Source organism: Schistocerca cancellata, chromosome 3, assembly GCF_023864275.1.
Source record: "Schistocerca cancellata isolate TAMUIC-IGC-003103 chromosome 3, iqSchCanc2.1, whole genome shotgun sequence".
NCBI lineage: Eukaryota > Metazoa > Arthropoda > Insecta > Orthoptera > Acrididae > Schistocerca > Schistocerca cancellata.
Genome location: NC_064628.1, coordinates 557,787,173 through 557,800,037, shown reverse-complemented (window position 1 = coordinate 557,800,037; position 12,865 = coordinate 557,787,173). Strand labels below are relative to the sequence as shown.

Genomic DNA, 12,865 nt, shown 5'->3' with positions numbered 1-12,865 from the left:
AATGGTTCTTTTATCTCTCCTTTCCACCTAGTTCTGCATTATATATAGAAGTTAAAAGTTGAAACAATATGACTAATAAATGGATCACAATTTCACATTTTCTGATAAGGAATTTCATGTCTATTCACAACCATTACAAACGTGTTATAATAAAACACTGATTTTACACTCCTGTAAATCATGTTACATAAACAGCTTTAAAAAATTTTGACTAGTAAATAAAATATGTCAACAGGCACTCCTCTAATGTAAGACAGAGAGAGAGAGAGAGAGAGAGAGAGAGAGAGAGAGAGAGAGAGAGATGGCACTCAGTTATTGAGATTATAATTATTTAAAGCAGCATCCAGTGGCATGGTTAACAAGTATCAAAATTTATCACGGTAATTGCTATATGACTGAAATCAAGAGAGCTCATCAATATTGGTGATAACAGAAATCATCCAGATCTAAGCACTGTGTCATACCATCCACACGCATCATCTTTGCCACTTTCACTCTAGAGTATAAGAAACAAGCATCACTCTCCACAGCGAGAGTAATGGGAAGCAAAGAGTTAAGCACCATCATCATTGTAAAATATATACAGACCTAAAAAATCAATGAAACCTCCTGTAATAAAAGTTGCCTTTTTCTCTCTAAGGAAGAACTGTGCATGGAACCCTTTGTATACAAAGAAATGGTCTGTGTATTTTCACACAATATCATGGACTGAACATCTCCATTATGTGGTGAGTAGCAATATATTCTTTTCAAGTCAGGCACAACAAAGAGACTGCTAAAGAGGTAAGCTTTCAGTCTTTTGGCCTTCTGAACAAACAATACATACAAACATGCACATTGCACATAAACACATGAATGTGTGTGTGTGTGGGGGGGGGGGGGGGGGAGGGGGGGGGAGGGGGGGGGGGGCAAAACTTACTTGTTTAGCAGTCTTTTCTTGTGCCTGTCTGTGACTCAACATCTCCAATATATGTCAAGTGGCAATCTATCATTTTCATAATACTATCATTATTCCATCCTGGGTTTTCCAATGTTTTATTTTCACACAAAATATTCTGTTGGACGTACATGAGCATTAAAAGATACCACTGTAGTCACTAAATAATCATAGAATTAACAGGTTAGCAAGAGCTGGAGCAAACACATTATTTGGCCAAGTATTCTATATGTATTAGTTCGGGACTAGGGATCTCAGAAGCGAAGAAAATGTGTGTGAATAGCACATCTTTTAGACTATTCACATATTTATGAAAATAGTTAGTAAAATTATTTTATTCATTTATTTGTTCATTAAAGCAGCACTGGTGTTAACACATGGAGGAAATGGCATCAAAACCACAAGTAGTGTTTATTAACTTGCTGAGCCAAAAGCAATACATTAGTGTGCTGTACTTCAAGCTCTCTACTGTACTTCTATTCTAAAACATAAGCAGCCAGCAATAAGTCAGCAGTCAGGATGTAGAAATATCACTCTAATAAGAATTAGGTCAGTAAAAATGCCAGAAAGAGTAAGTGAATATGAACACATCTACAGATTCTCCTGTAACAAAGTTTAGTGCTTTGCTAGTGTTAGAAATAATAGGTGCCAGTACATCACCGAGTGCTCCCAAGTGTAGAAATTTTCATTACCTATACAAAGGTTGACAGAGAAAAGTGAAGAACAGATGGTGCTCCCATGCAGTAGTCACATTTTTCACTTTGTACTTTCCTTACAAAGAAAGAAAATTAATGTTAGTTGATAACAGAATGACTCAGTACTGCTCTGCTGACATCACTTTAATTTGTAACTCAAAAGCAGGCTCACAACAGTTCATTCTGTTGTTCAGCTAGCTAACTTTATTACTTTATTTATTCTACAATATGTTCATGGTGCAGGATCTATGCCTGATGTTACAGTTTAACGGTTTATGACAAGCTCAACAGCATATTGAGAAATAAGTAGTAATTAAAGGTGTAAAAGAAATTTTGAGCCATTCTGTTGTATTAAGCAGAGATACATTAAGTGGTATCAAAAATGTGGAAATAAATTTAAAAAAAACCTTTGACTGTGGCCGAACAACAACCATGAGTTTTTGGAGGCAATGTGTTGCAGCACCTGGAAAAAGAAATAACCAGAAACATCTAACTTTCTTAGAAAAATTGAGAACTTAAAAAATTAGGATGGCACAACTTAAAAATAAAGGAACAGCCAATATACCATGAAATTAAATACTGTTAAGAACAAAAATCATAATATTAAGACATAGATGTCGGTACTTAAAATGAACATAAAAAAAGAAATTCCATAATATTCCCTCCCATCAGTCTGTCTTATGATACTGGCATGTTGCTCTAGAAGGCAACTACTACATTCAGCAACTTCTAGTTTTTCATATTTCCATGCCACTCCCATGGGAAAAAAAAACCACACACTAGTGACCATTCGTGCTGCTCTTCTTTGTATATGTTAATATCTCTCTAAGTTTTACAGCAAATGTCAAATATATTCTGAAAGTACATCATCTGGGAGGATTAAAGCAATCTCAAGTTCAGTGCTTCCCAATGAATTATTAGACTGTTCCACATGCTTATTAATTAAGATAAAAGGTTAGAATAAGAGAATGTGGTTAGATGAGTGGCTACTATCTGCAATTATGTACATGTAACTTGTTTGAAGTGCAAAATATTGTGGTGATTTAAACCAACATCATAGTTCTCTGTGAAATTATTCACTGCATGAATCATAACATCTATGCCAGAAAACCATTGACCCATTAGAAATTATTCATATGCCATAGGCACAAAAATTTGTTTGCTTTAATTATGATAAGAGATCAATGAGGTATTTTTTGGATCAAGCTATTGACTCTTAATGTACTTCCAATAGATAACAGATAAATACATGACGGATATACACACACATCAAAAAAAAGTTTTGCAGCACCTCGGTTCAAGAACCTGTACAGAAAATTGGAAGAGAGACCAACATAAACATCATTTCCAGCATTTTTATTGCTCATATAAAACACACATTGCATGTTGTACCACCATACAGCAAGACCTTCGGAGGTGGTGGTCCAGATTGCTGTTGGTCCAGATTGTCCCACTCCTCAACAGCGATTCGGTGTAGATCTCTCAGAGTGGTTTGTGGGTCACATCGTCCATGAACAGCTCTTTTCAATCTATACGAGGCATGTTCAATAGTGTTCATGTCTGGAGTATGTACTGGTCACTCTAGTCAAGTGATGTCATATCCTGAAGAAAGTCATTCACAAGATGTGCACGATGGGGCGCGAACTGTCGTCCATGTAGACGAATGCCTCGCCAATATGCTACCAATATGGTTGCACTATCAGTCGGAGGATGGCATTCACGTATCGTACAGCCATTATGGCACCTTCTATGACCACCACGTCAGCCCCATATAATACCACCCCAAAACATCAGGGAACCTCCACCTTGCTGCACTCGCTGGACAGTGTGTCTAAAGCAGTCCAGCCTGACCAAGTTGCCTCCAAACACGTCTCCAACGATTGTCTGGTTAAGGCATATATGCGACACTCATTAGTGAAGAGAACATGATGCCAATCCTTAGTGGTCCATTCGGCATGCTGTTGAGCCCATCTGGACCATGCTGCATAATGTCGTGATTGCAAAGATGGACATTGGGAGCGAAGTTGCGCATAATGCAGCTTATTGCACACAATTTGAGTCATAATAAGATGTCCCACGGCTGCATGAAAAGCATTATTCAACACGGTGGCGTTGCTGTCAGGGTTTCTCTGAACCATAATCCATAGATAGTGGTCATCCACTCAGTAGTAGCCCTTGGGCAGCCTGAGTGAGGCATGTTAGCAACAGTTACTGTCTGTCTGTATCTCCTCCATGTCCGAACAACATCACTTTGGTTCACTCCAAGACACTTGGACATTTTCCTTTTTGAAAGCCTTTCCTGGCACAAAGTAACAATGTGGATGCAATCGAACTGCGGTATTGATCATCTAGGTATGGTTGAACTACAGACGAGCCGTGTACCTCCTTCCCAGTGGAATGACTGAACTGATCGGCTGTCGGATCCCCTACATCTAATAGGAGCTGTTTACATCTTGGGGCAGGTTTAGTGACACCTCTGAACAGTAAAAGGGACTGTGTCTGTGATAGAATAGCCACGTCTATCTTCAGGAGTTCTGGGAACTGGGGTGATGCAACACTTTTTTGTTGTGTATATTAGGTTGGTGTATAAGATCATAGTGCTTCTGTTTTGCATGTGGGTATTCCAGACGCTATGGGCTTGTTTATTGAGTGTCGTTTTTTATTTGTGCTTCACTGCTGCTATTATTTGGCAGATAGTGAGTAGAGTTGTGGAAGCTAACAAAAGAAGAAATGTGAATATTTCAAACATATTCTTCTGTCTGAGGTCAGTAGAGGGGTGACAGCAGCAGAGCCAGCAAGAAACATTTGCACTGTGTATGGGGATAATGCCATTGCACAAAGCATGGGAAGAAAATGGTTCTCTCATTTGAAGGAGGATTATTTTGACATTAAAGACTCTCCACATTCAGGGAGACCTTCAGGGTTAGATTAAGATCACTTAAATGCATTAATCCACTATAATCCATGTCATTGTGCCTAAGAACTGGCAAATGAGATGAACTGTGATCATTTCACCATCATGCGAAATTTGCATGGAATGGGGATGGTTTAAAAGTTGGGAGTGTGGGTACCACATACTCTAAGCTAAAATCACAAAATTCAGCAGGTGCCCATATGTGCATTCCTGCTTGCTGATCATCAATTGGCTTGTGAACAACACCAACCATTTCTGTTCTGTATCATTACTGATGACTAGGATGTATGGGACAAGTCTTGCTTGCATCTAGGCCTATTGCAAGTATATGAGCCACGAGGCAAGGAGTTGGGAGCAGGGGTGGGAGAAGGATGGACAAGGATTTGTGTAGGTTTGGTGGGGTGTAAAATATCACTGGACTGGAGGAGTGGTGGGAAAGATATTGGGAATGTGAGAGGTAGTAGGTGACAGAGAGACAAGGCATGAAAGATCTTTTTCTGTACAAGGTTGGTTGGGTAGTTTTTGTTTTTGAAGGCTCTAGTGAACCTTTTGTGTATTTGGAAAGGGACTGCTCATCACTATAGATGGAACGACCACAGGGCTGTCATCATTCTACCCTGGATTTTCCATTGTTCAACAATGTAATAAACTGTATGAGCTCTTTATCCAGCAACAGACAGCAAATGGATTACTGCTCCAATGACTTTTTCAGTGCACCTTCTCAACAGTCTGAAGTCATTAATACAGTTCCCCTATGAATTATGCTCTTATTATTCCCTCTGTTAATTCATTAACTTAATGTTTGTGTAAGCCTGCAACTAGCATGTCTTATTTCCATTTTATTTTCCATATAGCAGCAACACACTGTACACTCCTGGTGGGTCTACTCGTATTGTACAGCAGAATCAGGTTCTCCCAAAACATCATTCTTAACTGTGTGTATTTTGCCCACCCATCATGATTTGCTGCCCTTCATCCATACAAAGTTCTCCAGAACTACTTTTTCAGTGTCAGAATTATAAAGTCAATCATTTACTTTTTGGCTTAATTTTCATTATTGTCTTCTACTCTTTAAATTCTAAACTACCTGTTTTAACAGCTGTCTCGTGAACCTAATGAGTGCTTTATTATGAGTATTTTTTTTTCTCCTCCCCAAAGGGGTTTCTCTATGTGCCTTAATTTGTCAAACAAATATATGATACTGTATATGATACAAGCTGAGCAACCTGCAACTCATCCCAAGAAGTCTTAACCTGTCTATGTGCTTATCTCATTCAAGGTCTTCCTTAGAAGAATATACCACTCATATGAAAAATGTAACAGCCATTGTGAAAGTTTTTGAGGAAAAGGAAATAATAATAAAAATGTAAGTAGGCTAACAAGCATGATTAAACACTTTGAACTTACCTAAAAATTTTTGTACTGGCTTTGGTTTATTCTTCCAATAGACAAATATCAGGTAAACAGGAACTGATGTGAGTATCATAAGACAGCCATAGCCTAGAATGTAAGAAAATAGTTTTAAGTGTCTCATGCCATAGAAATATTTTGCAAGAAAATATTTACTCACAAACAATTTCAAAAGTCTTATCTTTTCAAGAACTTTTCCAAGAAAAGATTTTAGCAAACTGCCATTAAACATCTAAGTAAAATGGTAATTCTGTCAGACAGTAAAGCTTATCAACCAGTTCCATTGACAATTTAACATCCTCCAGAGCAAGCCACAGTGTCGATACAAAACATCCTTTCTTTTGAAAATCTCATAACTATTCAACACATGAATAATGAAAAATTAAAATGTCAAATTATCACTAATTGGAAGCTACTATGATGTACTTGGCATCAAGATCACAGTTTTTATTAACAAAACTTACTTTATGATACTAATTCAGTGACTAATTCAATGAAATAAACCATTCATTTTGTGTATCTCATAACAAAGAAGTATTTTAAGGAATTTGAAACAAGTTAAGAGTGTATTAACAAAGTAAAACAGCTATTAGAAATTAATAATAATTATCATTAAACTGCTATAAACTATTTCCATTTAAGAGTAGTTACATTTGGAGAAAAAATCTTTTGTTTTGTCAGCTATAGAATGAGTTGTTTATCTTCTAATTATAGCTTAATGTCTACAAGATCATATTGACATTTATCATAAAACAACAGTTATTTGTCTGCCAAAAGACTACATGTATGTTTTTAATTAATGTTTCTGCTTGGCATGCAGTTATTTGGTGTTACCTATAAACAGTAAATTTTTACCAATATATAGTTGTCACAATAGGCATCTTGTTTTGGCTACAAATTGCTTCAATTCTGAAAGGCTACCAGACCCATAAATTAAAATAGAATCTGCAACCTTAATTTAAAATTATTTGCTTACTATTCTGCAAAATATTGCACCAGGCACAATGCAGCCCCCATGGCATATGCTTTTCTCAGGCACAGTAAGAGCTAGTTGCTGTAAATAAGCAACTGGAAATCACTTTGACTACTCTGAAGCAACTGGAAGGTGCTGTGAACTGGTGTGCTGGAAACACAATCAGTCAATACTCATTCACTTGACAGTGTTGTGTCTCAATGGTAGGCCTATGCATCCTGTACAAGGGAGACAGGAACCAGGGAGAACTCAGGGTGTTATACCCATCCCCCTATTTAACAAGTTCAAGATGCTGACTTGCACTGAAACTGAGCCTGTGAGATTCACTCCACCTGTTGCAAAATGTGCTGAGATCCATGTCAAGGGCTGACAAATGCAAAATAGTAGGATCTATTACCCATCAGCAGTTCAAACATATGGTGAATAATGGTACCCCTTAGGGAAATAGCAGCATGGAATGGGAAGGATCACTATGTTAGCCCAGTATGTATGCCTGGGGGTGTCATTCAACATATCGAAGAGGCTATTCCAGAGGCAACAGAGTTTAACAGACTACAAACTGTTGTACACGCTGGGACAAACAATGAGCTGACGATCTGTAGTGATGTTCAGCCATGAATTTATGATTTTTCTGAACTGGGGCAGAAACTTGATAGTAGTGCACCCTCTCCTTCAGTGTTTGAGTTATATTTTTTAAAACAACTCACAATTGATGCTGGTTGGGATTTTTTTGTGACTACAACAATAAATTTTCACTTTTTATTACCTATTAACTAATAACTTTCTGTTTTGTATGACATAAAATTAAAAACAGGAAATATATGGCCAGTAAAGACAACAGACAAGCAAGATAGTACACATTTCTTCAGTACTTAGGTCCCAGCATCTTTTTGTCTCTCTACAGCTTTACATGTCGTGCTTTCCTTCTTCGAAAGAATATATCAGTTCATCAAAGTTTGCCTCATAGAAAGCTTTATTTCAGTGGTTATTCCCGACTCACTGTTGAATGCAGGTAGATTTTACTTATGTCAGTTTGTTGAAGCTCTGCTCGTAGCTTGCAGATGTCACTGTAGGCATGTCCCCATTTGTCCGCAGGAAAGATTTTTTTCTAGATGCAACATGGATTTCCCTGGCAGAGAATCATGTCCACCATGCACATGTTCAAAAATTAACTTAGGACATGTCCAGAAATCAACTTAGTATGTGTTCAGAAACCAAGTGGGATGTGTTTCAAAATCAATTGAGTAATTGATAGAACAACTTGTGCTTGATGCTAGGCACTTTGCAAAACAAGTTTTTTTTAAATTTGGTGCCCCCTGAAATTGCTGTCCAGGATAGATACCCTTGTTTTTCCACCACAGGAAGTCAGGTAGATGCAGTATTACTCAGTTTCTGAAAGGCATTTGACTCAGTGCCACATCTATGCTTATTATCAGAAGCACGATTGTAAGGGGTATCAAACAAACTTTGTGGCTGGACTGAGAATTTTATGGTTGGGAGGACGCAGCAATTTATCTGGGATGGAGACTCAGCAACAAATGTAGAAATAATTTCAGATGTGCCCAGGGTGGTGTGTTGGGACAATTGTTGTCATGTCTTATATTAATGACCTCGTGGACACTGTTTATAGTAACCTGATACTTTTTGTAGATGACGCAGTTACCTATAATGAAGTACTGTCCAAAAGAAGCTACATAAATATTCAGTCAGATTTTGATAAGATTTTAAAGTGGTACAAAGATTGGCAAATTGTTTTAAATGTTCAGCAATGGAAATTGTGCACTTCACAAAAATGAGAAATCATAGTACCCTTGTATTATAATATCAGTGAGTTACAACAGAAATCTAATAGTTCATTCTAATACCTGGGTGCAACAATTTGTAGAAATGTGAAAGGGAATGATCACGCTGCCTCAGTTGTAGGTAAAACAGGTAGCAGCCTGAAGTTCATAGGTAGAAGACTAGAAAAATGCCGTCTGAAAATGAGATTGCTTACAAATCACTTGTGTGACCCATCCTAGAATATTGCTCAAGTGTATGGAACCAATATCAAATAGGTGTAACAGGGTTATTGAACAGATACAACGAAGGGCAGCACTAATGGTCACAGATATTTGTGACCAATGGGAGTGTATCTCTAAGATGGTGAAAAATTTGAACTGGTAAACTCTTGAAGACAGACATAAACCACCCCACGAAAACGTACTTGGAAAGTTTCTAGAACGAACTGTAAATGATGAATCTAGTAATATATTACCCTATGTTCTCGTTGCATACAGATCATGAAGACAAGATTAGGCTAATTACAGTATGTTTAGAGGCATTTCAATAACCATTCCTCCTGTGAATGTAATGGGAAAAAGTCCTAATAATAACTTTTACAATGTGATGTAACCTCTGTCAAGCACTTTATAATGGTCTGCAGCATATGGCTGTAGATGCATTACTCCACAAAACGGTAACAAGATAGTCCTTTTCTCTAAGTTAAACCTCCATTGACACCGTAGCTGTAAATACATTTAATACATTGACAAAATGTCTTCTCAGTTTTCCAAAGCAGAAAAAAGATCATCATAGTACATTTCCTTCCTATTCAGGCTGGAGCTGCTTAGGCCTTATGTTCAGAAGTGAGCTAATAAATTATATGGACTGTAGAAATGTACAGGGTGTAGACGCAGACAAGGAAAAACAATTTCTTGATTTTTCCCAGATTTCCCAGTTAAAAGTACACTTTCTCCCGGGTGGAAACACACTTTTTCCATGTTAAGTGACAGTATATTTTCCCTCAGAACTGCAAACCTTATCAGTCCTTTGAATGGTTATTGTGTTATACAGGGGCATAAAATTTCCCGGCACTTTAGAAAATGAAACTCGGGGAAAAAAGACACGTTTTGGAAATATCTTTGATGTGCAGCTACATGTACACTGCGTATTTTTGTATTACGAAAGTATACATTGGAATTCCACCAAACACTGCATGTTACTTTCCAAATCATTGAAATTATGGTATGCTTTTGTAAGTCAGTCATAGCTCATGTCATGTGATCTCGCCAGCCGATGACAGTGGATGTTCAGAGCACAGGATACGTGATGCAGTCAGCCAATAGCAACATCAGTATTAAGTAGCAAGAACACACAAACAGGGAAAGTTAATAGCTTAAATTAACATACATATGTTGCTACAAGAAAAGCAAAGCTTTCACATATAATATTGGTCTCTAGGGTTAATAAGCTGCAAGAGAAGCTAAGCTTTTGCATATAATGTTGATCTTTTTTGCGCATGTTACACTTTAAGATACATCACACAAATGTGCCAGTAAAATTTTTAATAATGACATAAATGTCTTATCTTCAGGGTTTTGAAATTCTTCTAAATGGCGCTTCATCAAAGAGTTGATTTTTAAATGTGTCAAATGCTCTGTGATTTAAGAAATTCATGGTACATTCTCGCACATAGTTCAACTTGTGCAAAATGATACTTACTTTGAAAGTAATGCTTTTCAAACTACCATTTGCAATATTTTCCCATGACCTGTTAGAAATAGGTTTGTTTCAGCAGTTGCCAGAGAGCGCAGATAACAGGCGACATCATGCTTGCGCAGCTACCGTGGTATAGGAAGCCCGTATGTACGTATAAAACAATGAAAGATCATACATTGTGTCATAAAAGAAACAAGACATCAGAGGATGCTCCAAGAGCATAGGAATTTCATGAACTATACTAAAATGTGCACATTTAAAGTGCATACTTTAAGTGCACATTCATATGTCCAGATTCCCAATGGAGTAGACCTCGACCTGATATTAAACTTTTCAGTGTGGTTTTTGGGATGTAAATTTTCTTGGAGCATCAGTACTGTATTGTATCATGTTTGGTTCTTTATTATGGCGTAATGCCATATGTGCTAGAAGACGAAAACATGTGCTTGAAATGCAGCGAACAGTTGAAACTAGTCAGTACTGTGGAATTAAAAATTTCGTTTCAAATACATTGTCTGCCTCTGCAGAAAAGGTTAATAAAAGTGAAATTTCTTTAGAAAACAGACAAAAATAACTTCATTGCTGTGCAAGGGGATTAATGCTTGACTGTCAGAAAGGTGGAAATAAAATAAAATCTGAAACTAATAACATATTTTAACCTTCCGTAATTATGTGAATGTATTTTAATTCACTTGATAGCTCCAGACCACAGATATCCATTTTGTTTCCATTTGATGTGAGAGTAAACAAAGGGGGAAACAGCAAAATTACTAAATGTAGACACGGATCACATGGTGGCTATCCACTATAACTCAGACTGCTCTGCGCATCTGCCCATGATCTACGATATTTGTTAACCGGGACAATACTAAAAAAAATCGAATTTTCAAAAATATGTTCATCTTGTAGCACACATCTTTCTGAAAAGTTTGAAACATAAAACCTATGTTTCTGTGGAAATGTAAGACATGTTATTTGGTCTTAAGTGTGCCAAAGTGCAGTGCCACCCCACTTCATACAGCATTCTTCTATCGCACGTCACTGTATTTCGTACTGTGGAATTGAAACGTGTATATTTTGTAATGGATGCCGTCAAACAATATTCAGGACAGTGGAAATTGAAATGTCCTGTTGTGCCTCTCTTGCTCCCAGTCAGCCAGTTTGACAGCCTGCCCCTCTTTAAAAAAAAATCTCTCAATTAAAAGCGGATGGACTTACTTGTAATTGGGAGAACAAGAACTCTTCAGAAAATTTGCACTCTTTATTGCCTATTAAATAACAACTTGCTGTTTTGTGTGACATAAAGAATCTATTACAACATCAAAGTTTGTCAAACGTTTTTCTACATGAAAAATCGAAATGTCGTTATCTAATACTGAAAAAGCTGTTAATACAAATAATACAGAAGACTGATATGATTATGTCTATTTTGTCACTGTCTGCTAGATAAAACAAAATAGGCCTTTCTAATATGGCTGCAATTTTGTGACACACACCAAATAAACGAGACTGTTTTGGCACAAATGGTCATTATTATAACACGACAGAATATAACTCATGAAGTACCAACATCAAATGCCTGGTAGGCCTACTACAAGCAAAATGCTTTATGTTAGGAAATAGTTTCACATTTCATTCATACACACCAGTTCCTCAAGCAAGAGATCAAAAAGTTGTATAACGAAATTTTTATATAAATCGTCTTACTCTTCCATAATTTGCGTGATGTCCCCATTTCTTCTCCTTCCTCATTCTAACAAACAATCTTGTCATCACCAATTCTGTAGCTATTCCTGCCATTGTCAAAATTTGTTTGCCAATTAACTTCACTAACCCAGCCAGAATCACAGGTTTAGCTATCCTATGAAATTCTCTGGTTAGGCGTTGTTATGTGTTCGTACAACACGTTTTCCACGTTACTTCCAGCATAGAACTTAAGCGGCTGCTAGCAGGGGACTGTACGACTGGTCCTTACTAGTGTAGCGATCTGGCCTAAAATTTTCTGTCAAAATTTCATTTTCTTGGATACACCGAGAAGATAATACGTAATATTTCTCATCTGTTATTCCTGTTAGTCATTTATTTCCACTCTGGTAGTCTGAATCTATGGATTTCGCTAATAATTATCACAATGCCGATCATTTGAAAACCCAATCAACCACACACTCAGACAGTGATTGGCATTCATCCGTTCGGCTTCACTCCACTCAGCTCATATAGCCCCGTCCCCTTTTTTCTGTGTAAAGTTTATTTCTAGATGCGACAAGGATTCACCTGGCAGAGACATCACGTACACTATGCATGTATCCAAAAATCAACTTATGATTCATTCAGAAATCAACTTAAAATGTGTTCAAAAATGTTCAAAAACCAACAGGGATGAGTTTGAAAATCATATGAACTATCGATAGATCAACATTCACTGGATGCTAGGCGCTTTGTGAAACAAGTTTTTT

The 12,865-nt window shown here is 37.2% G+C and overlaps 1 protein-coding gene across 1 annotated transcript in view; it reads right to left on the bottom strand.

The window, feature by feature from the left end:
- LOC126175402 (large neutral amino acids transporter small subunit 1) overlaps positions 1-12,865 on the bottom strand; it is a 386,698-nt gene that overhangs the window by 8,461 nt on the left and 365,372 nt on the right. Inside the window, exons 10-11 of the mRNA XM_049922194.1 lie at positions 5,954-6,046; positions 2,040-2,095 (exon numbers count right to left, since the gene is read on the bottom strand). Coding sequence (XP_049778151.1) covers positions 2,040-2,095; positions 5,954-6,046 — 149 coding nt within the window. The remainder of the gene's footprint in view (positions 1-2,039; positions 2,096-5,953; positions 6,047-12,865) is intronic.